The sequence below is a fragment of the Mesoplodon bidens genome (assembly GCF_964165515.1).
Source record: "Mesoplodon bidens genome assembly, chromosome: 2".
In the NCBI taxonomy this organism is placed as follows: Eukaryota; Metazoa; Chordata; class Mammalia; order Artiodactyla; family Ziphiidae; genus Mesoplodon; species Mesoplodon bidens.
The window spans coordinates 156,444,632-156,468,070 of NC_138177.1; the positions used below are offsets into that span (position 1 = coordinate 156,444,632).

Sequence of the window (23,439 nt, forward strand, 5' to 3'; positions counted from 1 at the left end):
CATCCGGGGAGGGAAGGGGCTGGGTGGGGGTGGGGGTGGGGAAGTGGTTCCTTTGACTAACTCTGGAGGTGTTTTTATAGTCCTTGGGTTCTATACGCAGGACAAAGTAATAAAAACTTGTCTGTGGTATGGTGCCTCTGTCAGTGACAGTTGCTTAACTGTTAAGTAACTTGTGTGGGAGGGTTTCGCCCTCCGCCCCGCCCCACCACAGGGGTCTCAAAAGTGTGTGTCTAAGATCTCTGGGCAAGAGACACACGTAGGAAATAGATGCCAGGACAGTGTGATCAGGGTTTACCCTAGGGCTGAGCGCTGGGTGGCTTCCCCGAGGGGGCAACGCTCCGTGGCGGTGCCATTGCCGGAGATGGACCACGTAAAGGGAGGGGGAGCAGGTTGAGCAGCGATGTGGGAAATGACGAGCTCGGTTTTGGGCCAGGCTGCAGCATGTGTCTGACACTGAACAAATGGTGCTTAGGTGATGTCCTAGCACAGCCTCCACAAGAACCAGCTCTTCATATGACTAATTGAACCTAACTGTTCATAAGGCAACACATTTGGACTTGATTCAACAGGACGTCCCAAGTAGGGCTTTTGGAACGAGCAGGGGGGCCTGTAGAGCAAAGAATGAAACTACTGTTCATTGGAACGCCAGGGTTCCTTGAAGCTCCCCGGGTGAGGGGCAGGACTCCAGGCCTCATCCTCCCTTCAACTCAGAGCAGCTCTGCTTTTATTTGCTTTATACACACAGCAGAGGCTACAAAGTAAACTGCCCACAGGGATGAGGTAAGAATTCCTTTGAATGGGAAGAGGTCTCTGAGGGCCAAGGAAAAGTGCTACACAGCTCTTGTTGACTGTGGCCCGTGTTGCTAGATATTTTTTGGTGGCTAGTGACTATTTTTGTGAAATCTCACGATTTTTACATTGTTAGCAATTAATTGGAAAAGACAAAATCGCAGCGAAAAGCGTTTGCGGCCCTTTTTGGTCTGTGGGCTGGCGCTGAGGTTTGAATGTTCTTTGCCGCATCCCAGCCCTGTGATGGTTCAGCCCATGCCTTAAAAATCCTGGGATGGGGAGCTCATTACCGTCTCCAAGCCAACTCTGATATGGAATGAAGGACTGCTCCATCTTTGTCATGTGACTGGTATTTATTAGGGACCTGTTACATACTACACATTCCCTGCAGCTGGGTCTAGGCAGTAGTGCAGTTGGAGCCAAACTAGGGTGAGGGTGGCTTTGAGCAAAGAACGTTGGATCCTAAGTGTCTTCTTGATGTCAGGCTCTACGTAACAACAGTGTACCAGATGATGAAGGAAAAGGTAGAAGCCTCAGCTTTGGCGACGTAATCGCTTGAAGTGAGTAACCTCTACTCTACATGCTGTCACTGACTGAAGGGCCTTCCCCCTAAACTGTCCACACCGATGACCTGCTGAACCGTGACCCCAGTCTGTCTTCTCTTCCGCCATGAGCCCCACGTCGATCATTTTGGCGAAGAGAGAATTCCAGGAAGGCAGATCTGCCAGAGCCTGGAGCTTGGGAAGTGAGAAGCACGATCACTGAATCACCTGGGCCCCTGCTTTGTCCCTGGCCAATGAGACTTGCTACACAAGTAAACTACAGATACCCTAGATACTGCGCCCCCATGATGTAAATTTCTAGCTCATGGAAGGAAGGTGTTGGGGGAAAGCTTCTTGGGCTCGGTTACCCGTGACCTGGATCTTGGGGAGAGGGCCCCCTCTTCAGGTATCAGAGAGGTTCTGCCTGAAGTAAAGGTTTTCGCATCTTCTGAGGAAAGTAGCTGCTTGCAGACCCCCACTCCAATAGCTTCAGCTCCAAAACTGTCTCTGGTCCAGGTAGCACAGCTTGGAGATGACAGGCAGGTGGAATATCAATTAAAAACAAATCCACAATTTATTGAAAACAGGTATCTTTCAGTAGCTCTGATTAGAATAAATCAGCTTACAGATACCATGACTCAGGAAAACAGTATGTACAAAAGTCTCAGGAAAGGGAGAATAAAACAACTTGAAAGAACACATCTTGAACAGGACTGGATTACTAGAATGGTCATGTAGGAAAGTAATACAAAGTACAACAAAGAGCCATACACAGAACACTGTGCTCTCAGGCTTGGCGTGGGGACTCTCAGCTCCCACATGCTCAGACCACATCTAATAATTCTTTGGGGCAGAGGTGCTGGCTGGAGCACGGGGATCTCAGTGCCCACGTGACAGCCCACGCCAGGGCAGAGGCCAAACGTGAGGAATGAGGCCACCAGGCAAGCTACGCCCACTCCCCCATGAACCTCAGAAGACAGAAGTGCTCTCTGCAAAGTCTACAGACCTGGTGGGGACCACAGGGCCACGGAGAGCTTAGAGCTCCTCTGCGGCCAGTCATGTAAAAACCCCAGATTAACCTAAACCCTACAGTTCCCTTATCCAGATTCCCACTAACCAGACTAACCAGAGAGGTAGAGGAGCAAGACATGGAAGCTGCCCACAAACCAAGTTCTGGTCTTTGGTAAACAGGGATAATACAAACTACTAGTCTACAAGTCAGCTTGAAACAAAACCACTGGGCATGGCAGGTGTTAAGATTGCAGAGCCCCGTCAGTACCCACCACAGGAGGGAGGGGACGGGTGCAGGAGGGGAGATGTTTCCTCCAGTGGTCACTGCTGTGGCAGGTCCTGGCCCCATCTGCACAGTCCCTCCCAGCTTCCTGGAGCTGCCCTCTCACGGAGCTCACTTCTCTGAGCCCAGCTCCCAGCCTCAGGCACGCACAGGGCGGAAACGCCAGCTGGAGCGGGCTGTCTGGTGAGGGTGAGTTGGCAGTCTTCCCGAGAACATGAGGCTCCCCTGTGCAGCCTCGGCTGGAGTTAGGGCAGGGCGAAGAGGACGTGGAGTTACAGCAGGCAGAGGCGGCAGCTCTGAGAGCAGGAAGGAGAATTCAGCTGGGAGAACGGCAGGAGGTTTGGACTGTATGGACACAGAGGCAGGGTCTGTCATGTGGGTTGGGAGGTGCCAATAGCAACGTTTCCTGAATTCTCCAAGAGGAACTTCTCCCTGCTCTGGAACTTCACACTCAAACAGACAATAAGCCGAAGGGAAGAGGTGTCTTCAGGGTCCCAGAAGTGCCCATTGAAGGTCCATCCTGTTAATTCTGGCTTCTTGGAATAGCAGCCTCATTTGTGAGTCCGTATGCTGCTGCAGATTTGAGCAAGACGGCTCTGAAAGGAAAAGGAGAGAGGCCCTTTAGAGAGGATGGAGCTGGGCAAGCTTGCCCACTTAGCACGTAGTCTACTCGGGTAGCACTGGCTTTGGGGCCGCGCTGGTATGAGTGAATCTCAGCCCTCCATCCTCTACTGGTAACACGAACAAACGAACCTTTCTGGAAGGCAGCTACGCCCTCCTCTATACACCAACGCAGACCGAATTGACCTTTCTGAATCTCCATTTCTCATCTGAACAAAGGTGCCAAATACCATCTCAAATGAGACAGTGAAGGTATAATTTGGGAACACCAATGCTGTAGGTCCAGCTAGATGATGGATGTCACCAGATCCGGGGGGCCGGGTATGTGTCTGATCTCAGCACCGGCCTCCATTCTGTACGACACGTTTGGGAAAGTAGCTCCACCCGTCCCCTTACTTGGACGTACCCTTCACAGACCTCCCCCCAGAAGGGGGGACCTACAGCAGCCACGTTTGCACTAGGTGTTCCCATCCACCAGCCAAAATCAAAGCGGACGGGACCGGGGAGGCCCATCTGACCAAAGCTGAGCTAATTCAGTTCTTCCTCTTGAGAATTTAAATGAGGACTGAAACTGGACTGTCCGCGTCGGGCAATGGAGCGATAGAGTCAGAGCTGGGAGTGTGGCTACCCAGAGCCACATATAGACTCAAGGTAAGGGAGAGCAGAACCAAGAGCCTCGTGGAGAAGGTCACCCACTGAGGGGGGGAAGGATGAGGTGCGAGAGAGATGAGGGCACGGGCCCAAAGACAGAGCTGCTGCAGGAGCTGGTGCACCAGAGCGGAGCCCCATCAGCTCCTGGCACTGGTGGTCCCACCGCTCGGAGGGCCTGCCTGTTCAGCGCTTTCTTTGATTCTGTGGGATTCCTGGTAGCAAGCTCCTCACGCTGTTCCCGAACTGTTGTAAGGAAGTTTCAGTTCCCGGGGGGTCAATTGTGCCCTCACATACAGGCACCAACTGCCTGAATGAGGCAGGATTTGATTCTCTTGTGGAACTTCTGTGGTAGGTACTCTGGTTGGACAAAAACTCAGCATCAATTTAGGGACAGAATTGCTGCTCAGTAAGCAGGATAACAGTCAAAATCCCTTGGAGAAAAGAGGCCACACAGTCTTAAGTGTAAAGCAGCAGGCCAGACCCAAAAGGCAATCCTAAGTACGGCTAAACCCAGAAGGCTACTGGAGGCCTCCTGTGTGTGGAGAGGAACCAGAGACTTACCGAGAGCTTCTTAATGTTTCCCAAGGCCTCTGGATCCAGCTGTGCGATATCAACCCTCTGCAAGTCACTGGCCAATAACCGCATGCTCTGTGTGGAGGGGAGAGGGTTAAAGTGGCACATCCCTCAGGGCAGGAACCTCCACCCAGCAGCCCAGTGTGCTCCAGGGTCCCTGGATGTCCTGCACTCGTGGAGGGGGATGGCGAGGCAGGCAGGAGGGGAGTTAATCCGAAAGAGACAGTGACGTCGGTGTTTATCACTGGGCCAATAGCTGGATCAGCTGAGTATAAGGGGTGCACGTTAGCTTAGAAACGCCCTGCAGACCTCATCTGAGATAAACCATCCCGTCTGTCCCAGGAGCCGAAGTCAGCAACTTGCTCTGCCTGCTTCAGACCCCTCGAAGCTACACAAAGTGGAAGACACAGCTCGAGCTCCCCTTTCCAGATGAAGCACGCATGCGCCCCGACAGTGCCCTCCTCTGCACACCCCTTAATATCTCCCTCACTGCACACATCACGTTAGAGTTAATTGGGAGCCTAGCTTGACTACTGAACTGCTTCTCAAGGGCAGGAATGTCTTCTACGTCTTGAACCTGCTACAAGACAGATGGGCAGATGTCAGTGGATGAACAAATGAAACCCAGAGCTGGGCAAGGATCTTCCCAGTCTGGAGCTCTAACCTGGGAGAGGAAATGGTTCTGAGTCCTACAGAAATGTGGATATCAGAAGCCATGCAACCAAAGGGACTTTGGGTTTTGGGAGAGAAGTGGGTGATGGACAAGAGAAATGCTGAGTAAGCAGCACGCCATGGCCTGATCGCTCTCTGGAACACTTACCTCTCCGTCTCCCACTGGCACGGTGAGGAATATCTCTTTGCTGTCAGCAAGAGGACTGCCATTTACAGAGACATTGTAAATCCGCTCTCTGGCTGCTGGAGTACGCAGGCCTGGGGTCTTGAAGACCCTATAAAGTGGGGAAATCTCTGTAAAGACGTCTTGGCAGACTGAATGACACCAGGCACTACGAGTCCTTCCAAACCCCATCTGGCCTCAAGCTGCAGTTTTCAAATCACACATTTCTAAGAAGGCGCCTTCTAAATTTAGGGTTAAAAAGCAGTATTGACTAAACAGAGCTGGAGGAAGGAGGTTGTAATTATCAAACATACATCTAGCGAAAGTCAATTCTTATCCATGTAAATTTTAGGTCCAAAGCTCCATATGGAAACCAGTCATCCATCCATCCATCCATCCATCCATCCATCCATCCATCCATCCATCCATCCATCCACAAAGTCAGAAATAAACTGTGGTTAATATATTTCCAAGAGTGGCTAAGCGCTTCCATCAGGAGGACTTTTCCAGGGTCAAAGTTGGATGATTCAGAGATTACATCATTATATTAATTCCCAAAGTGACTTTCTCAAGACCTTTAAAATGCTGCCATCTATTTTTCCCTAAGTGTCTTTTGCTATGTACTCACGTAAAAAAAAAAAAAAAACAATAAGCAGTTAAGGAAGAGTGAGAAGTAGAAGTAGAAGGTAGGTCTTCCTCACTCTCCCCACTCCAGATAACCACTCTCAGTTCCTTATGCGTCCTTCCAGAAACTTTCTATCAAATGGGGTCATCTAGGACACGCTGCCCTGCCACCTGCTTTGGAGATGCTTGTGATCGTGAAGCTCTTTTCCATCAGCACATGCAGATGTACTTATTTTTTAATGGCTATACACCATGTCCTATCTAGTTGACCAGCACTGTGGAAGGGATTAATTTATGCTATAAGAACATCCTTGTTTATACGGGTCTCCCAAAAGGTGGTGTCCATTTTCACTCCTACCAAGAGTATGGGAGAGTACCTACCAATTTAAAATAAACTTGATCAGAATCAGAAAAGACCAAAACAGTCACTAGAGGCCTCCTAGTCATCAGGGACAGATAAAGAATCATTTGGTCACCAAAAACACGCAAACCTACACTCAGGGGAGAGGCAAACATTAGGAAACCCAGGTGGTTACCCTCCTCTGTGAGGGCTTCCCAGTATTTTCTTAAACACCCTTCTTTTCTGGCAGACATCAAATGTTGGGCTCCCACAAAAATCCAAGTGCTGCTGTCAATACTCACCTTGAGTCAAACCTGGGTGTCAGGCCCGGAGTTGGTTTCACCATAGACAACTCCAGTCGGCCCAAAGCTGGGGTAACAGTGGCACAACGGCTTGACCTACAGGTGAGACATGACCATTAGGTACGCCAACTCTCAGGTCCAGGGACGGCAGCCGCAGAGGCAGGTAACACTGATCATGTCAGAGCCTATCCTGGGCACGTTACACACATTAGCTCGTGCAGCCCTCCCAACCACGCTCTGAGAAGCACCATGATCCTCATTTCCGGATGCAGAAACTCAGGCATATTGAGTTAAATAACTTGCCCAAGATCATACAGCCAATTAGGGCAGAGCCAGAACTCCGAACCCAGGCAGCCTGCCTCCAGAATCTGACTTCTCAATCAAGCTAACGAATGAGGGGAAGGAGACAGCCCCTCAGCACCCTGCAGGCCCCCCTAGCTGGAGCTCCTGTCCTCCTGCCAGACAGCTCCCACTGCCCAGGGAGAAATGGGAGGAGCCCACCGCTTCACAGACACACGCCCCACTGACTACTTTCCTGAGCCTGTTAAGAGGCAGCCCCTCCCCGCCACTCCCAGCATAAACAGTTCAAGTCTACAGTGACTCATTACTTACCAGGAACAGGAGGAATCTTTCAAGAAACTAACTACAGGTAGGTGACAGCCACTTTGTGACTGACTGTGGGTAGCTCTACACGTGGACTGTCAGGCAACTAAACAAAATATGCAGTGCTTACTCTGTGTTTCTGGGTCTTAATCTCCTTGTTTGCATTAAAAAAAAAAAAAGTGGGGGAAGACAGAGAACGTGGGCAGAAGAACCAGAGGTGTTGGGTCAGACGGTTTCTAGAGGCCCCTCCAGCTCGGATACTGGAGGATTCGATGATGTGAAGCTCAACTTGAACACAAGTCACAAAAGCCCTTTTACCACCTATTTCTGCCATGATGAATGTGGTTCTCCAATAAAACCAAAAACACATCTAAATCTGGAAAACCTGTTACCTTTTACTTCTGCCTTTTCCTTGTACGGACTGGGTTCTCTTCTTGGATGGAGGACACCTTTTAACCTGAAGTCACAGGCAAATGAAACTGAGGTTACAAAAAGCCCTGCAAAGGGGAAAGGTAAGGGAGAGGGGTACCAGCTCTGGAAAAGAAAACTAATACCGAACATCAGAAGGTCTATCTCACAGAATTCACAGTGACTTAAATAATTCTGAACATAATTGATCAACTAAGAATCTATACTGCCCGAGTCTTCAAAATAGAGGCCTTTGACCGAGAGTAAAGGTAAGTGTCTTCTGGACTGAGTGCAGCCTGGTTGGTCTCCCCACCCCACTCCCACCCCCTCACAAAGTGCTGCTGTGACGGTCACTAAGGGCACCCAGGTGCCCAATCCAAGGAACCCTCAGCAGTCCCCACCCTTGCTGAGTCCTCGGAGGTACCTGACAGGAATCACGCTTTACCTGCTGACAATCCTCCCTTGTTTCTAAGATCCGCCCACCTCCCCACTTCTCTGGCTGGCCCTCTGCAGGCTGCCTCAGGAGCTCCTCTTTCTACCTTCCCTTCTAGGGTCCATCCTCAGCCTCCCCTCCACGTTCTCCCTGTACAACCTCATCGACTCCCTCGCTGGGACAACCACCTAAAGATCTGGGTGTCGTTGTCTCTCAATCTCTTACTTCTGCCTGAGCTTCAGGCTGAGGTTTCTGTCAGGGCTAGCTGTCCTGGAGAAGTACTGAACACTCAGCAGGCCAAACAACTGACACAGGGACTGCTCCCCTTAGCCCTAACCCAGCACTACTCCTCCTCCTGTGCCCCACATGCCACCGGATGGCAGTTCCCTAGGCTAGAAACCACCGAGTCATCTCTGGTGCCTCCTTCCCTCTACCAATCTTGCCTACTCTCCATTATAAAACTTATCTCAGAACCATCCCTTCTCTTTTTACAGGGTCAGTGCCTCAGTTCAAGAATTACAGCAGCCTCTGCATGTAAATCAATGAAGTTAGAACACACCCGCACACCTGCACAAAAATAAACTCAAAATGACTTAAAGACTTAAACATGAGACATGGCACCATAGAAGTCCTTGAAGAGAGCATAGGCAAAACATTCTCTAATATAAATTGTACCAATGTTTTCTTAGGTCAGTCTCCCAAGGCAATAGAAGTAAAAACAAAAATAAACCAATGGGACCTACTCAAACTTACAAGCTTTTGCACAGCAAAGGAAACCATAAAAAAAAAAAAGGAGAAAACCTACGGAATGGGAGACTGTATTTGCAAATGATGCGACAAACAAGGGCTTATCTCCAAAATACACAAACAGCTCATCCAAGTCGACAACAAAACACAAACAACCCCATCGAAAAATGGGCAAAAGACCTTAATAGACATCTGTCTAAAGACGACATACAGATGGCCAGTAGGCACATGAAAAGATGCTCAACATCATTAATTATTAGAGAAATGCCAATCAAATCCACCTCACACCGGTCAGAACGGCCATCATTTAAAAGTCTACAAAGAACAAATGCTGGAGAGGGTGTGGAGAAAAGGGAACCCTCCTGCACTACTGATGGGAAGGTAAGCTGGTACAGCAACTATGGAGAACAGTGTGGAGATTCCTCAGAAAACTAAAAGATAGAATTACCATATGATCCAGCAATCCCACTCCTGGGCATATAACCGGACAAAACTGTAATTCAAAAACATACATGCACCCCTATGTTCACAGCAGCACTATTCACAATAGCCAAGACATGGAAGCAACCTAAATGTCCGTCGACAGAGAAATGGATAAAGAAGATGTGGTGCATATATACAATGGAATACTACTCAGCCATAAAAAAGAACAAAATAATGCCATTTGCAGCAACATGGATGCAACTAGAGATTATCATACTAAGTGAAGTAAGAGTCAGAAAGAGAAAAACAAATACCATATGATATCACTTACATGTGTAATCTAAAATATGGCACAAAAGAAACTATCTACAAAACAGAAACAGACTCACAACATAGAGATCAGACTTGTGGTTGCCAACAGGGAGGGGGATGAGGGAGGGAAGGACTGGAAGTTTGGGATCAGTACATGTAAACTATTACATATAGGATGGATAAACAACAAGGTCCTACTGTATAGCACAGGGAACTATACTTAATATCCTGTGATAAACTGTAATGGAAAATATATAAAAAAGAATGTCTCTATGTGTATAACTGAGTCACTTTGCTGTACAGCAGAGATTGGCACTACATTGTAAATCAACTAAACTTCAGTTTAAAAAAAAAAAAAAAAAAAGAATTACAGTAGCCTCCTGACTGGTTCCCTTGTCTCTAGTTTTTCCTCTCTCCCGTTTATCCCGAATCCTATTCTGAAATACCTATCTGGTCATGTCATTTACCAAGACCTACCTCATGAAACTGCAACTTCCAAGTTTGGCGCACAGGGCCATTCATTTTCGGGCCCCTGCTCTCCCCAGATCACCCTCACAGTTTACACCCCAGCCATACCAAACTGCTTCCTGTTCCTTAAAGGGCACTTTCATACCTCTTCCTGGAATTCCCTTCCCTTTCTTCTCCAGCTAGTGAAATCTCACTCATTTTAAAGGCTGTGCCTAAGGGTGCTGGGGGAGCATACTGTATTTTAAATATTTCCTTTTTCTCCTGACAGGCTCCAGCCCTGAATCTGAGTGCCTACTTACTCTTGCAGTTTGAGGATTCTTATTTTTATTTTCTTCCTCTTCTTCTTCCATTATCATGTCATCCACTTGCATTACCTTTCGTGCTATAAGAAAGTTTTAACAGAGTGATATTTCTCATGGGAATAAACTTTTATGCATTCACATTTCTTACAGGAAATAAAACTTATGCACTCTTAGGCTGTAATCAAGAAATAGATCCAATATGAAGATGACTTTAAAAAAAAAAGAGGGTTTACACAAAAAAGAGGGTCTCAAGAGTAGTTAAGAAACCCCATATAATGCTTTGTATGGCAGCCCAGCATTCTGAATAAGAATGCAGACCCTGGAGTCAGACAGCCTTGAGCTTGAGGCCTGGCCCTGCCTCTGACTAGGTCACAAGGCTTCCATGGTGATCATCTGTAAAAGGGAGGAGCCACTTCATAGGGATATGATGAGACCTGGAATGTGTGCTCCACAAAAACACGGTCTCTGTTATTCATCCAAAACCCTAGAATTGTGCCTACTGTATAAGTGCTTATTAAATATTTGTGGGACGAATGAATGTAAAGTCCCTTGGACGGTACTGAACACATTATAAGTATTACTATTTATTATAATAAAATACTATTTATAAATAATAAATTATCACGATTATCATCTTAGAAGGAAAAGGGATATGAGAGATGTTTAAGATGGATGATAACAGAGGAAATAATACCAATTTTTAATATTTAAGGGGTTGTCATATGGAAGACAGCTCTATGGGACCTCAAAGAGCAGAACCAGTATCAATATGTAGATACCACAGGAAACTCTGGTTCAAAATTAGAAAAAACGTTCTAACCATTACAGCTGTCTATCGATGAAAGGTAGTCTCACTGCTAAGTACGTACAACCATGGGCTAGAAAATCCCAAGCAGGGATTCCATAAAGAAGTTTAATTATGGGAGGACAGATCAGACTTAATGACTTTTAAGCTTTTTTTTCTCCCTGACACAAATAAGAATCTAAGTATATTTACCTTTAAAAAAAAAAAAAAAGCTTACAATGAAGTTGAAGTCCAGTGGTTGGAGGACACAAAACCAATTTCAACTGTTGTTTGACATGGGCCCCAGTGTGTTCAGTTCCCAGTGGTGAAATCGGAAGACCAGCCCCCCACACCCCACACACCAAATAAAAAAAAAAAAAGGAATTCAGAAGAGAAATTGGACATTACCTAAATGTAGAAATAACCCAAAGCGACCTAACAAATTGCAGATTTGCAGCTAAGGAACTAACTCTAGGAACACCCAAGTCCAATTATGTCACAACCTTAGCGGGGCAGGCCTGGAATATGACACTAGGAAAGTGAAAATCCCATCATGCTGTCTTCATGCTACAGGACAACTCTGATGGAAGGCAAGCTGGAACAAGAATTGGACGGTGTTTCTGGCTTGGCCCAGTGGAGAAGGTGCCTGCTTGGTGGGCAGCCCCAAACTCCAGGTCTTGGGTCAGGTCCATCCTCACTGGAGTTGGATGCATTGAGCTACTGGAGCTTAATGACAGTGACATCACATCCATAACAGAACTCACCCTGGCCTGAGTCTATGCTCACTAATTACAACCCAGCTTCCCCCAAACTTACCCTTTAAGATAGTGTTTCTCAGAGTGTTGGACGTGTATGTGAGGGAATTTTCCACAGATGGGTCAGTGAATTGAGTAACATGGAATGACACGCTGAGACAGTTGGTCCTTTCACAATTCTCTTTGAACCCTTCTGATCACATCAGGCAGAGTCTTGGCTGGCACTACCGTGTCTTGTAGCACCTCTCCAAACCTTGCTCACCTCTCTAACTCAGGGAAGCAACAGTTTGGTTTGGTTTTTCTTCTTTTACTTTCACTTTAGCTCACACATTGGTCTAAAGAGTTTGGTTAGTTATCAGTCCTGCATACCATTAACTGAATGCAGAGGCCAAAATCAAATTTTTGGATTTGCAAGACTGAGGACCAGGCATTAGAGGGAAGAGGTTCCTCCAATGAGGCCTCCCCAAGCAGCCAGTCAACCACACTAGGCCTTCATTCTCTCAGTTCAACAAGGGGTTTTGAAAAGTACTCACTTTTGGCAGATTTCAAGGGTGTCTGAACAGCTTCTGCTGTTAGTTTGTTTATTTCTGTGATATCCAGGTCAGCCTGTGATGAACACAGCCAGAAAACAACAGGTATATTCCATCAAATATGAGGAACAATATTTTAAGATTAAAAACATTAATTAAAAAACATTTTCCTGGGCCTCCCTGGTGGCGCAGTGGTTGAGAGTCCGCCTGCCGATGCAGGGGATACGGGTTCGTGCCCCGGTCTGGGAGGATCCCATATGCCGCGGAGCGGCTGGGCCCGTGAGCCATGGCCGCTGGGCCTGCGCGTCCGGAGCCTGTGCTCCGCAACGGGAGAGGCCACAACAGTGAGAGGCCCGCATACCGCAAAAAGAAAAAAAAAAAAAAAAAAAAACATTTTCCTGGGACTTCCCTGGTGGCGCAGTGGATAGGACTCCGTGCTCCCAACGCAGGGGGCCCAGGTTTGATCCCTGGTCAGGGAACTAGATTCCACATGCATGCCACAACTAAGAGTTCGCATGCCACAACTAAGGAGCCCATCTCCCGCAACTAAGGAGCCCACAAGTCGCAACTAAGGAGCCTGCCTGCCGCAACTAAGACCCCATGCAACCAAATAAATAAATAAAAATTAAAAACAAAAAACCCCAAAACATATTCTCTGATACATACAAAAGTTTGTTATGTTAGTTATAATACAAAATATTGAACTTCCATAAACCCACCATACAACCGAAGGCCTAAAACATTGCCAATTGCTTGCTTCTAGCTATGTATTTTTCCCTTTTCTATTTCCTTGCCTCTCCTCGAAATGTGACCAGTCTCCTAATTCTGTCATTCCTTAGAGATAACCACTATCATCATTCCATTTGCTTGAAAGTGTGTGTGTGTGTGTTTCTCCACAAATGTGTATGTGCTTAAACAATATTTTGTTTGCTTTTGTTTTTGATCACTACTTGTGGTTGTAGTTAATTTGTTTTCACTGCTATATAATATCTATCACGATGGATTTGTCCAATCTCCTCTCAACAGTATTTTGCTATTACAAACACTGTTACTTTGAACTGTCTTATACATGTGTCTGATGCACACCTGTCCAAGTTTTCTCTTGGCTATATACTTAGGGATGGGGCATTACAGGGTTGTAGGGTACACAAGTGTTCAGCCTTAATATTATGCAAAATTGTTTTCCAAAGTGATTGTACTTGTTTACATGCCAGGAGCAAACAAGTTCCTAATGACCCATATTCTCTACCACACTTGATGCTATGTCAGCCTTCTCATTTTTTTCCCTCCAGCTTTATTGAGGTATAATTGACAAATAAAAGTCTAACATATTTAAAGTGTACAACATGAGGATTTGTGATAAGTACACATTGTGAAATGATTACCACAATCAAGTTAATTAACACATTCAGCACCTGACATAGTTACCTTAAAAATTTTTTTTTTTAAGTCTAGAGGGCCAAAAGTTTTTCTACTATGCCCCTGGGGCCTTCAAAAAGGCTTCCAGTCACCATTCTAATTAAATTTGTTCCCAGTGGTAACTATATGTATGGGAATAGGCAAAAGCAGGCATGATTCACAGGGCTTTTCTTGCAGGGCATGTGTAAATACCAGAATAGTCGTTACAGACTAGGAATGACACAGGTTTCATCTCTGGGCTGGCAGAGACTACACGGAGTACTCAGACGAGGATTCTGAAGCTGTCAGGGCTTAGCTTAGAAAGTGCTGTGCTAGACAGACGAGTGCTGTCTGAAACGGATGATGGAACGGAAAGTGGCTACTGAACATTTGAAGTGTGGCTGGTGTGTCTGAGGAACCGAATATTTTATGAATTTTAACTAATTTAAAGAGCTACACGTGGCTGGTGGCTACTGTAACAGACAGTACAGATCTAAACTCTTTATTCTGCCTCATCTAGCAGGCCAGGTCACCGTGTAATGATGCAGGGGCTTAAAGGAACTTGGACTTTAGGCTTTCTACTTCCCCTGCAAAGGTCCGGGCAAAGAGCTGCAAGGAACCTGCCAAAAAAATAACTACCTCTCTTTATAAACCTTGAAATTATCTGGGCTTCATGTACTCAGCATTTGACAACTATAATTTTTTTGTTGACACAGATAATGTCCCCTCTGGAACCTCTTCCACAGTCAGCACCCACTGGTTGAATTTTGTGAACAGACTAAACTTAAAACTAACCAACAGTTCAAAAATAGGAGAAGTCACTTACTGTTGCTGCTTCCTCCAGCGCCCGCTTGTTTCCTCCAAGGGCTTTGAAAAGAACGTTTTGTTTAGTTACTATCAGATTTTAATGATTTAAATAATAAACCATCCTCCCTAATATGACCACTTACTTTTCTTACACTGGACCAGATTAAGCCATTGATCCAACACTCAGGAGCCTTTACAACCTACTTTAATCTTTCTCCAAGCTTGACTGTTCCCCTCATGGCTTATTCTAGGTTCCACCACACCAAAGTGCCTGTTATTTTCCAAACGTGCCAGTGTCTCTCATGACTCAGTGCCCTGGTACTTATTTCCTCTGCCTGAAATAATCCTCTGCACCCAAAAAATTTCTAATTCATACTTCAAAACTCAGCTCAATCCCAAACTCTGCTTATTTTTCTCTCTCAGCAGATCACTGCAATGTGCTGAGTTAGCTGCTCACTATCATCATATCCAACAACTACTCAAAGCTGTAAAAGTGCCCACCCCTGCCTTGAACTGAACTCTTTGAGGACAGAGATAATACCCATAGCTTCTAGCAAAAATATGTCACACAGGGCTTCCCTGGTGGTGCAGTGGTTGAGAGTCCGGCTGCCGATGCAGGGAACACGGGTTCGTGCCCCGGTCCGGGAAGATCCCGCATGCCACGGAGCAGCTGGGCCCGTGAGCCATGGCCGCTGAGCCTGCACGTCCAGAGCCTGTGCTCCGCAACGCGAGAGGCCACAACAGTGAGAGGCCCGCGTACCGCAAAAAAAAAAAAAAAAAAAAAGTCACACAGTAGGTATGGAGTAAATGTGTACTGAATGAAGAGGTCTTTGCAGATTTAGATGTAGAATAAAAACTTAGATTAGGTCCTCTGGCTGGAAAAACTGGTAGTATCCCCTATAATAGTTAAGAACTCAGGCTTTGGAACCAGAATGCCTAGGTTCAAGTAGAGTCTGTCACTAACTAGCTTATGAGACTTTGAGCAAAGTAAACAACCTCTGTGCTTTAATCTTGTTGTCTATAAAACAGGGATAGTATTAACAATTAATATGGTTGTGATGAGGATGAAATTAGTTAATGTATGGAAAACACTTGGTACAGTGCCTGTCTGCCATAGAAAGCACTATATAAACGTGCTCATTGACCACTACTCTATTCTCTTCTGTAGTACTCATAATTTTAAATATATAATCATGTCCAAATTTTAAAAATGATCCTTCTCCACTAACTTGTAAGTTCCTGGAGGCAAGGACAAGCCTGTTTTTTTTTTGGTTTTTTTTTTGCGGTACGCGGGCCTCTCACTCCTGTGGCCTCTCCCGTTGCGGAGCACAGGCTCTGGACGCGCAGGCTCAGCGGCCATGGCTCACGGGCCCAGCCGATCTGCGGCATGTGGGATCTTCGCGGACCGGGGCACGAACCCGTGTACCCTGCAACGGCAGGCGGACTCTCAACCACTGCGCCACCAGGGAAGCCCAACAACGCCTGTTTTATTTCCCAATGCATCTTCAGCACCTAGCATTGTGCGTAACACATGCTCAATGAATATTTGCAGAAATGCACAAATAGGTTAATAAATAAAACAGCAAGTCAAAAGCATCACTGAACGTCTACTATGTGAACAGAACATGCATTTCTATCCAGGAAGGAGGCTACATACTGGGTAATTAACAATAAGGAAAATAGTAAAAGTAAGGGTAACCCAGCAAAAGGACAACCTCCTGCAGTTCCCTGGACATTTAACAAAGGGGTGGGGAACAGGCTGGGATTTTTCTCTGGCCAGGAAAACTCTTGAGTCCCGGCACTTCACAATTTGATATGCCTATTTTTAAATTAGCATTTTCCCTAAGCTGCAGGAAGAGCTGCTTGGGATTATCCTTCCAACTGAGGTCTGGTAATAAACCAAGCTATTCACTCATTCATTTTCAAATGGTTGGATAAAATATCTCCCCCGCCGCCCCCCAAAAAAGAGTATTTCATGACACATGAAATCTATGTCAAATTCCCATTTCAGTGTGTCCATACGTAAGTTTTTATTGTAAGACAGCTATGCCCATTCATTATAGCTGTTTTGGAACTATAACAGCAAAGTTGAGTAGTTTCGACAGAGAACCCTCTGGCCTACAAAGCCTAAAATATTTATTATCTGGTCCTTTAGAGAAAGCGTTTGCCTGCCCGCAGAGGTAGATGAGGGTAAGAGCTAAGGAGAAAAGAAAAAGCCGGGAGGTGAGACGGGGAGTGGGGGGAAGGAGTAGGGCTGCAGTTTCCTGCAGTGATCTTGGGAGACCTCACTAAGAAGACGCAGGCTGCCATGGTAACCACAGAAGGGCTCCAGGCCGAGGCCTGGGGAAAGACTAGCAGCTCTTACCGAAGTAGTCGAGCCAGTTCATCTCGCGCAGCGCCTTGGGGAGTCGCAGGATCTCGATGTTGTACAAGTTATCCATCTCCTTGAGGAGGTTCTGCCTGTCTGACTGAATCTGCCTGGATCGTATTTGCACTGCGAGAGGGCAGAGCGGACGGGACACGGGTCACCCGGCGGGCGAATGCGGCCTGGAATCCGTGCTGCCAGCGCCCCAATCCGCCAGCACCCCGCGGCTGCCCCAGGTGCTAGCGACCACCCGGGCTCCGCCCCTTACCTTCACGGTCGAAGTCCTTAAGAAAAGAGGCGAGCTTTCGGCTCCGTACCGAGTTGGTCTTGGCCACCCGACTGCCGCCCTTCCTAGCCGGAGCCATGGCGCTTCGAAGGAGGCTGCGGGGAGAGGGGGCCGAGCCACAAGGCGTCAGCGGCGGAGACGGGGAGGGACAAGGGGCCGCAAGGGTCAGGGAGAGGGCGGAGGGCACCCCAGGGGCTTTGGAGGGGGACCCCTGCCCTTCGGGGCCTGGGCATAAAAGATTTGCGAGGCACCCACCTGTGGGTCCCAAAACAGGGGTTGAGAAAAACCTGGCGGCTTCAGCTGAGAGGGAGCGGCTCCGGGGCTAACCAGACATGCGACCGCCGCCACCAAATTCAAACTGCCACAGGCTGACCAGTGAGAAGCCGCCGTCTTAGGAGGGTCCCATAATAACCAATCACAGGGAAGCTCCGCGATAGGACAGCCAGTCCACATGTAGGACTACAGTACCCAGAAGGCACTGACGGCATATTTTCGCGACTTGGTAGCCACGTTGGGGCATGCGTAGAGAGACCCGGAGGCAGGCTGGGGCTCTTGGAAGGTCCTTAAACTTTGATTGCTTTAGCTTTAAGTTTTCCCGCTGGTTTAGGGAAAGCGACCCGCAGCCTCAAGGAGAGGAGACAAGCTTCTGGCTCCGGATGCACGGATAGGCCTGGGGAACCCGCAGTCTGAAACAGGAAACTACCCGAACCCGGACGAGCCTCCTCCGAGGGATAGTCAGGAAACGCTTCCCGAGGTGGGAAACAAGGGTCCTGCCTTCCGAGACCCCCTCTAAAGGTAAGACAGCGCCTCGCGCTAAAAACTTCTGTCGGGAGGGGCTGGGGAAACGCCGTTCTCACCTGCGGACGGAAATAACTCCCACCCATGACCCGGTCCTTCCCCTATCGACTTGGAACCCTAATGCTTTTTTTGTGTTTTTTTTTTTTTTTTTTCCTTCCCCCAGCGGAAGATGACTCAAGACCAGCCTTTGCTCGCGGTGCAGGAGGCCCTGAGGAAGTGCTTTCCCGTGGTGGAGGAGCAGCAGGGCCTGTGGCAGAGCGCTCTCAGGGACTGCCCGCCCCTCCTGGCCTCCCTCAGCAACCTGGCAGAGCAGCTGCAGGCCGCACAGAACCTGCGATTTGAGGATGTGCCGTCACTTCGGGCCTTCCCAGACTTACAGGAGCGGCTGAGGCGCAAGCAGCTGGCGGCTGGTGACACTCTCCTGGACAGGCTAGGGGAGAGGCTGTAAGAGGCTCAGTGGCGCTCGTTCTTGGCGGAAAGATTTTAAAACTGGGTGTTTAATAAGCTAGGATCAGTCGGAAGGGTGTTTTTCTTCTTACTTGAGAGCGTGGTATTTAGGGATATGTCAGCCTTACCTCCTTTCCGTCGGTTGCAATGGGATCTCTGTCAAGAAGCCATTTTCTGGCACTTCCCTTGTCAGACTAAGCGTGACAGTGGTGGACTTTGTAAAAGTTATCAAAGCAATGGGGAATGCTTATTGGCCCTCCTCTATAGTCTTTCTTAGGTAAAAAGCAGTGAGGAGCTATACTGTAAACTTATTAGGTGCCAGAGCTAAGGGTTTTACATACATTATCTCATAAAATCTTTTCAACACCTCTTTGACTTAACCTCACTTAATTAATTTTTCAGGTGAGGAAACTGAGGCTCAAGCAGATTGCCTATGGTTGTGCAGTTAGTAAATAGTAAAACTGGGATTCTAACCCCAGTATGCCTGACACCAGGGCCACTTGTTCTGCTGTTCATTGGTGTCTGCGTGCCAGGAGTAGCACGTCTCTAAGCTCTTACTGTGCCTAATGTTAGACCCTCTACCTTAGAGTTACCGGTAATTGAGGATAGAGTAGAGACAGGGCACGTATGGCCTTTCCTTGACCAGGACAAAAGAAGGTTCTAGTGTGTAGAGTCTGTGCCATAGACTAATAGGAACCTGTCAAAGATGGGGGGCCTTCTTTGTATTCATTTGTACAAAAAACATTTATTAAGCACCTATCGGATGCCAAGCACAGGTGCTAGGAATACAACAGTGAACCAGACTTAGTTCCTAAGCTGAGTAAAAGAGACAAGACAATCAATTAAATTTGGTCACGGTACGTTCTAAGATAGTGAACTTTTATTTCAATTGATTACGTGTTTGTATGTGAGTATCGGGCTGTTAATTTTAAGTCTATTTTTTAATTGTGAGTCACAGTCAAACTTTTTTTTTTTTTTTTTTGCGTTATGCGGGCCTCTCACTGTTGTGGCCTCTCCCGTTGCAGAGCACAGGCTCCGGACACGCAGGCTCAGTGGCCATGGCTCACGGGCCCAGCTGCTCCGCGGCATGTGGGATCTTCCCGGAGCGGGGCACGAACCCGTGTCCCCTGCATCGGCAGGCGGACTCTCAACCACTGCGCCACCAGGGAAGCCCAGTCAAACATTTTTGAAAGCTGCAGTTCTAGGCTAGGGACTGCCTTGCCCTTTGGGAAGTTGTAGCCTTCGTCTTGGTGGCTGGGCCCCTTGGAGTCACCAATGGAATAATAACAAAATTTACCATAAGCTAGGCGCTTCGCGAAGCACTTAATATGCATTGTTGCATTTACTCTTCACAACAATCCTTTTCATTCATTGGACAATTGTTTATTGTTCTGTCTGCCAGTCTCGATGTTTTAGATACTTAGGATACACAGTGAACAAAAGAGACTGTTTTTATTCGTGATTGAGAATAAGTAACTTTCCTAAGATCCACAGTAGTCTGGGTGTGTCAAGAGCCCAAATCTTACCTGTTCAAGAATTCGCTAGGATGGGGCACGAGGTAGCATGAGAACACTACTGGCTTGTTGCTTCAGTTTCCTCTTGCTTATTCCTTTCACGTACATTGCATTGGACTGTGTGTGAGCACTTGCTCGCCTGTATGGCAGCCCCAGAAGGGCCGCTTGGTCTTTACTTTCTTTGGCAGCTGGGAATAATATCATCACACAGCTTTGAGAGCCATGTAACTTCAGCCTCTCCACCTTTAAGTCCGTTCTTAATTCTTGAGCCACCCCTGCCTCCAAGACACTATCATCAATCTCTGTAGACCAGTGGATCTCATTTGGAGGCAGTTTTTCCCCACTGGGATGTGTGGCAATAAATATCTGGAGACGTTATTGATTGTCACAACTTGGGAACGGTGGAGGCGTGGTTTGTTCTTGTCGTCTAGTAGGTAGAGGTCAGGGATGCTTCTGAACATCCTGCAGTGCACAGGGCAGCCCTCCACCACAAAGGATCATCTGGTCCAAAATGTCCTCAGTGCTGAGGTTAAGGAACCTGGCCTTAGGCCTTTCGCATGATATTGCCTAATATCTGACTCTCCCCCCAGAGCCGACCTCCTCAAGGTGCGTGATGTAGTCAGCAGCCACGTGGAACACGTGCTTCAGGTCTATGAGCAGCATGCAGACATGATCAGCCTCGATGCTGTCCTGCAGGCTTCAGCTGCAAGCCCCTCTGTGGCTGAAATGTTGGAGTGGTTACAGGATATCGAGAGACATTATCGAAGTTTGTATCCTTTGCACACATTTCAGGTAGTTCCAGAGCTGTTCCAGGAAGTCTTTTTAATTTCAGTTTTCACAAGATTGCCCAAAAATATATAGTATGGGTCAGTTCTCTTTGGTTCTTGAACTTGGATTCTTTCTGCATTCCTTTGTACAGTCATTCCTTAGATCACTTATTGAATAACTGCTCCCTGCCAGGCGTTGCTCTAGGTGCTAGAAGATAGGCATTAAAAAAAGGACATTATATAGAATGTCAGATGGTGATAAGTGCTTTGGAGAAAAATAGAGCAGGGAATGAGGAAAGCGAGGGGTGAGGGTGGGCTTGTGGTTTTAAATAGGGTGGTCTGGGCAGGCCTCACTGAGAAAGTGGTATTTGAGAAAAGACTTGAAGAGGGTGGGGGAGAGAACCATGGGGGTATTTGGGGGAAGAGTGTTTCAGGTAGAAGAAACAGCAAGTGTAAAGGCCCTGAGGTGACAGCGAGCCTGGTATGTTCAGGAAGTAGCAAGGCAGCCAGTGGGGCTCGAGCCGAGTGAAAGGGGGGTGGTCTAACAGGAGATGTGGTCACAGAGGCAGGGCTAGGCCTGGTGGGGCCTCCAAGGTCTTTGAAAGGATTTTGGCTTTTACTCTGAGTGAGATGGAAAGCTATAGCAGGTTTTGAGTAGAGGAGTGACCTGATCAGACCTATGTTTTTGACAGTATCACCCAGCTCTGTTCTGAGGAAGGACTTGGGTGGAAGCAGAAAGACCTGTGAGTTGGAGTCCTCTCACCGTTTTCCTCTCAATTCTTGCCTGTTAGTCGCATCTACTCTCTGGCTGGAGTTTCTACCTTCATTTGAGTCACTCCCAAGCCAACCTTTATTCTTGCCTCTAGTTTTGATTTTCAGTTTCCCGCAGATGCCTCCCATTGGAATCTCACGGAACTGCAAGCTGAAATGGAGAATTGAAATCCTCCATCCAGCCCTCCTGTTCAGCTCCTGTTTCCTTAAGTTGTAGCATCAAACCTGTCTGATCACTTAGTCTGGAAACTTAAGCAGCATTTTCCCCCCTTCCTGCTGTTTTCTGCTTGCAGCGTAGCAGCATCGGCCACAGTGGTGGCAACAGCGGCGTGGGCAGTGGGAGCAGTAGCTGGGGCCACCCTCACTGAGCGCTTATGGTGTGCCAGCTGCCGTTGTAAGAATGTTTGCACTCAGCTGTTAAGTCCTTCCATTCTGCTTCCTTGGTGCTTCTTGTAGTTTGCTTCTCTATCCCCACTGCCTCTACCATTGTTTCTCACTTGGACCCTTAGTCACATGCAGTCTCTAGACAGGTTTCTCTGACCCTGGCTTCTTTCCCTCTAAGCCACCCCCGGGTAGTGGCCACACTCCGCAGATCTATCTTCCGGAAGTCTCGTTCTGATCCTGTTGCTTGTGTAGGAGTTTTCAGTAGCTTCTGGTGCTCTGAGGACGAGAACCCCCATGCTGGTCTTTGTGTTCTGGCTCCACCCGCCCTCTCGGCCACCTTTCCTGGTACTCTGCACATCGTTCTATGCCAGCCACACTGGAAATGTCCTGTCCCTGAATCCATTATGTGCTTCCCCACTTCTGTGCCTTGGCTTAAGCTCTCCCTACCAGCTGGGATCTTCCTCCTATCCTTTAAAGGGGATGAAGTCATCCTCTGAACTTCCACTGAGTTTTATCTTTCCTGTCATTTAGAGTCTTTTCAGTTTCTGTTTTTTTCTCACCACGGTTAGATCCCAGATTGCAGGGACAGTGTTTCTGTCCTTTTCCCTGTAGCCCAGAGCCATGTGTGTAAAGAAGGCCTCGGTAAAGATGTGTAGCAGAGGCGAGTCCTGCCCCCCTGGTAAATGTAGCAGTAGCTGCACTTTCACTTTTCTAGCTCCCAGGAGCTCTCTCCAAGGTATTTTCTTCCTTCAGCATATTTCATTTTCTTTTTGAGCACCTTCCTTAACTCCCAAGAAGATACCTGAAGAGGAAGTACCTTCTGTCCTCGATCCAGTGGGGAGACTTGGGAAACATCCAAGCTTTGCCCAAAGCCTGGGACCGAATTTCAGAAGACGAACACCCAGACCTTGTACGAGGTACTGGTTTTCATTTAGTCCTTCGTGTCTCCTCCCCTCCTTTCTTTCTGTGTCTCACCTCTTTGAAAGCATGTAGAGATGCCCTCATGGTGCCTATGTAGCTTTTACAAGTCTGATGTTTTGTGTTTTCTGGAGAGGTGATATGCCATGTGTTCTCTCTCTTCCTGTTCCAGATATCCTGTTGAATGTTTCCTTCTTCCTGGAAGAGTGAAGAAGCCGTGTGTTTATCGGGAGACTAGGGGGACGCAGTTGAAGACCGACATTGCTGCACTCTGATATTTCTAAAGAAATGTCAGCGTTGCAACTGGACTTATTGGAAATGTCAGTGCCTAGAGCCTGAGGATTGTGCTGGATGTTTCTGATGTTGGGTCTTCTTCATGCCAGGTCCTGGGGTGAGGGCACATGTTCACACCTTGCCCTTTCCTAAGGCTCAGGGCAGTGGACAGAGACAGAGAGGATGCAGGAAAGGCCGTGCAGAAGAACACTGGGGGCAGAAGCAACAGCCACAGAAGTGGTAAGGAAGGAAAGGACGGGGTATAGAGTGCCGCTGCCCCCAGCATCATCCAAAGCTCTGAGCCTCGTTGACACCAGGTCCTGGTTTCATGTATTTGTGTCAGTACCCAACTCCTTGATGAAAAAAGTGGCTTTG

General features: G+C 47.6%; 2 protein-coding genes across 2 annotated transcripts; one reads left to right on the forward strand and one right to left on the reverse strand.

Moving 5' to 3' along the window:
- Positions 1-1,886: 1,886 nt before the first annotated feature.
- CDCA8 (cell division cycle associated 8) lies at positions 1,887-17,545 on the reverse strand. Its single transcript, XM_081224410.1, has 10 exons — positions 17,175-17,545; positions 16,907-17,035; positions 14,561-14,601; positions 12,340-12,412; positions 10,265-10,347; positions 7,567-7,631; positions 6,572-6,667; positions 5,291-5,417; positions 4,459-4,545; positions 1,887-3,221 (listed from the first exon to the last, which is right to left on the reverse strand). Exons 1-10 carry the CDS (start codon positions 17,269-17,271, stop codon positions 3,177-3,179), a joined length of 843 nt encoding a protein of 280 aa, XP_081080536.1. The 5' UTR covers positions 17,272-17,545; the 3' UTR covers positions 1,887-3,176.
- A 178-nt stretch (positions 17,546-17,723) lies between these two features.
- AIRIM (AFG2 interacting ribosome maturation factor) lies at positions 17,724-23,078 on the forward strand. The gene is made up of 5 exons (XM_081225258.1): positions 17,724-17,987; positions 18,160-18,434; positions 20,542-20,721; positions 22,672-22,790; positions 22,964-23,078. The coding sequence occupies exons 2-5, from the start codon at positions 18,160-18,162 to the stop codon at positions 22,999-23,001; spliced, it is 612 nt and encodes a 203-aa protein (XP_081081384.1). The 5' UTR covers positions 17,724-17,987; the 3' UTR covers positions 23,002-23,078.
- The last annotated feature ends 361 nt before the right edge of the window (positions 23,079-23,439 follow it).

Bases quoted from the DNA above. Each gene is read 5' to 3' on its own strand.
- CDCA8 (XM_081224410.1), bottom strand. From the start codon at position 17,271: ATGGCTCCGGCTAGGAAGGGCGGCAGTCGGGTGGCCAAGACCAACTCG. The intron at 12,413-14,560 runs GTAAGTGACTTC...TGTTCATCACAG, and splicing joins CGCTGGAGGAAGCAGCAACA to GCTGACCTGGATATCACAGA. The intron at 3,222-4,458 runs GTAAGTCTCTGG...TTTTCCTTTCAG, and splicing joins GAAACATTAAGAAGCTCTCG to AGCCGTCTTGCTCAAATCTG.
- AIRIM (XM_081225258.1), top strand. From the start codon at position 18,160: ATGACTCAAGACCAGCCTTTGCTCGCGGTGCAGGAGGCCCTGAGGAAG. The intron at 18,435-20,541 runs GTAAGAGGCTCA...CTCTCCCCCCAG, and splicing joins GACAGGCTAGGGGAGAGGCT to AGCCGACCTCCTCAAGGTGC. The intron at 22,791-22,963 runs GTACTGGTTTTC...TTCCTGTTCCAG, and splicing joins ACACCCAGACCTTGTACGAG to ATATCCTGTTGAATGTTTCC.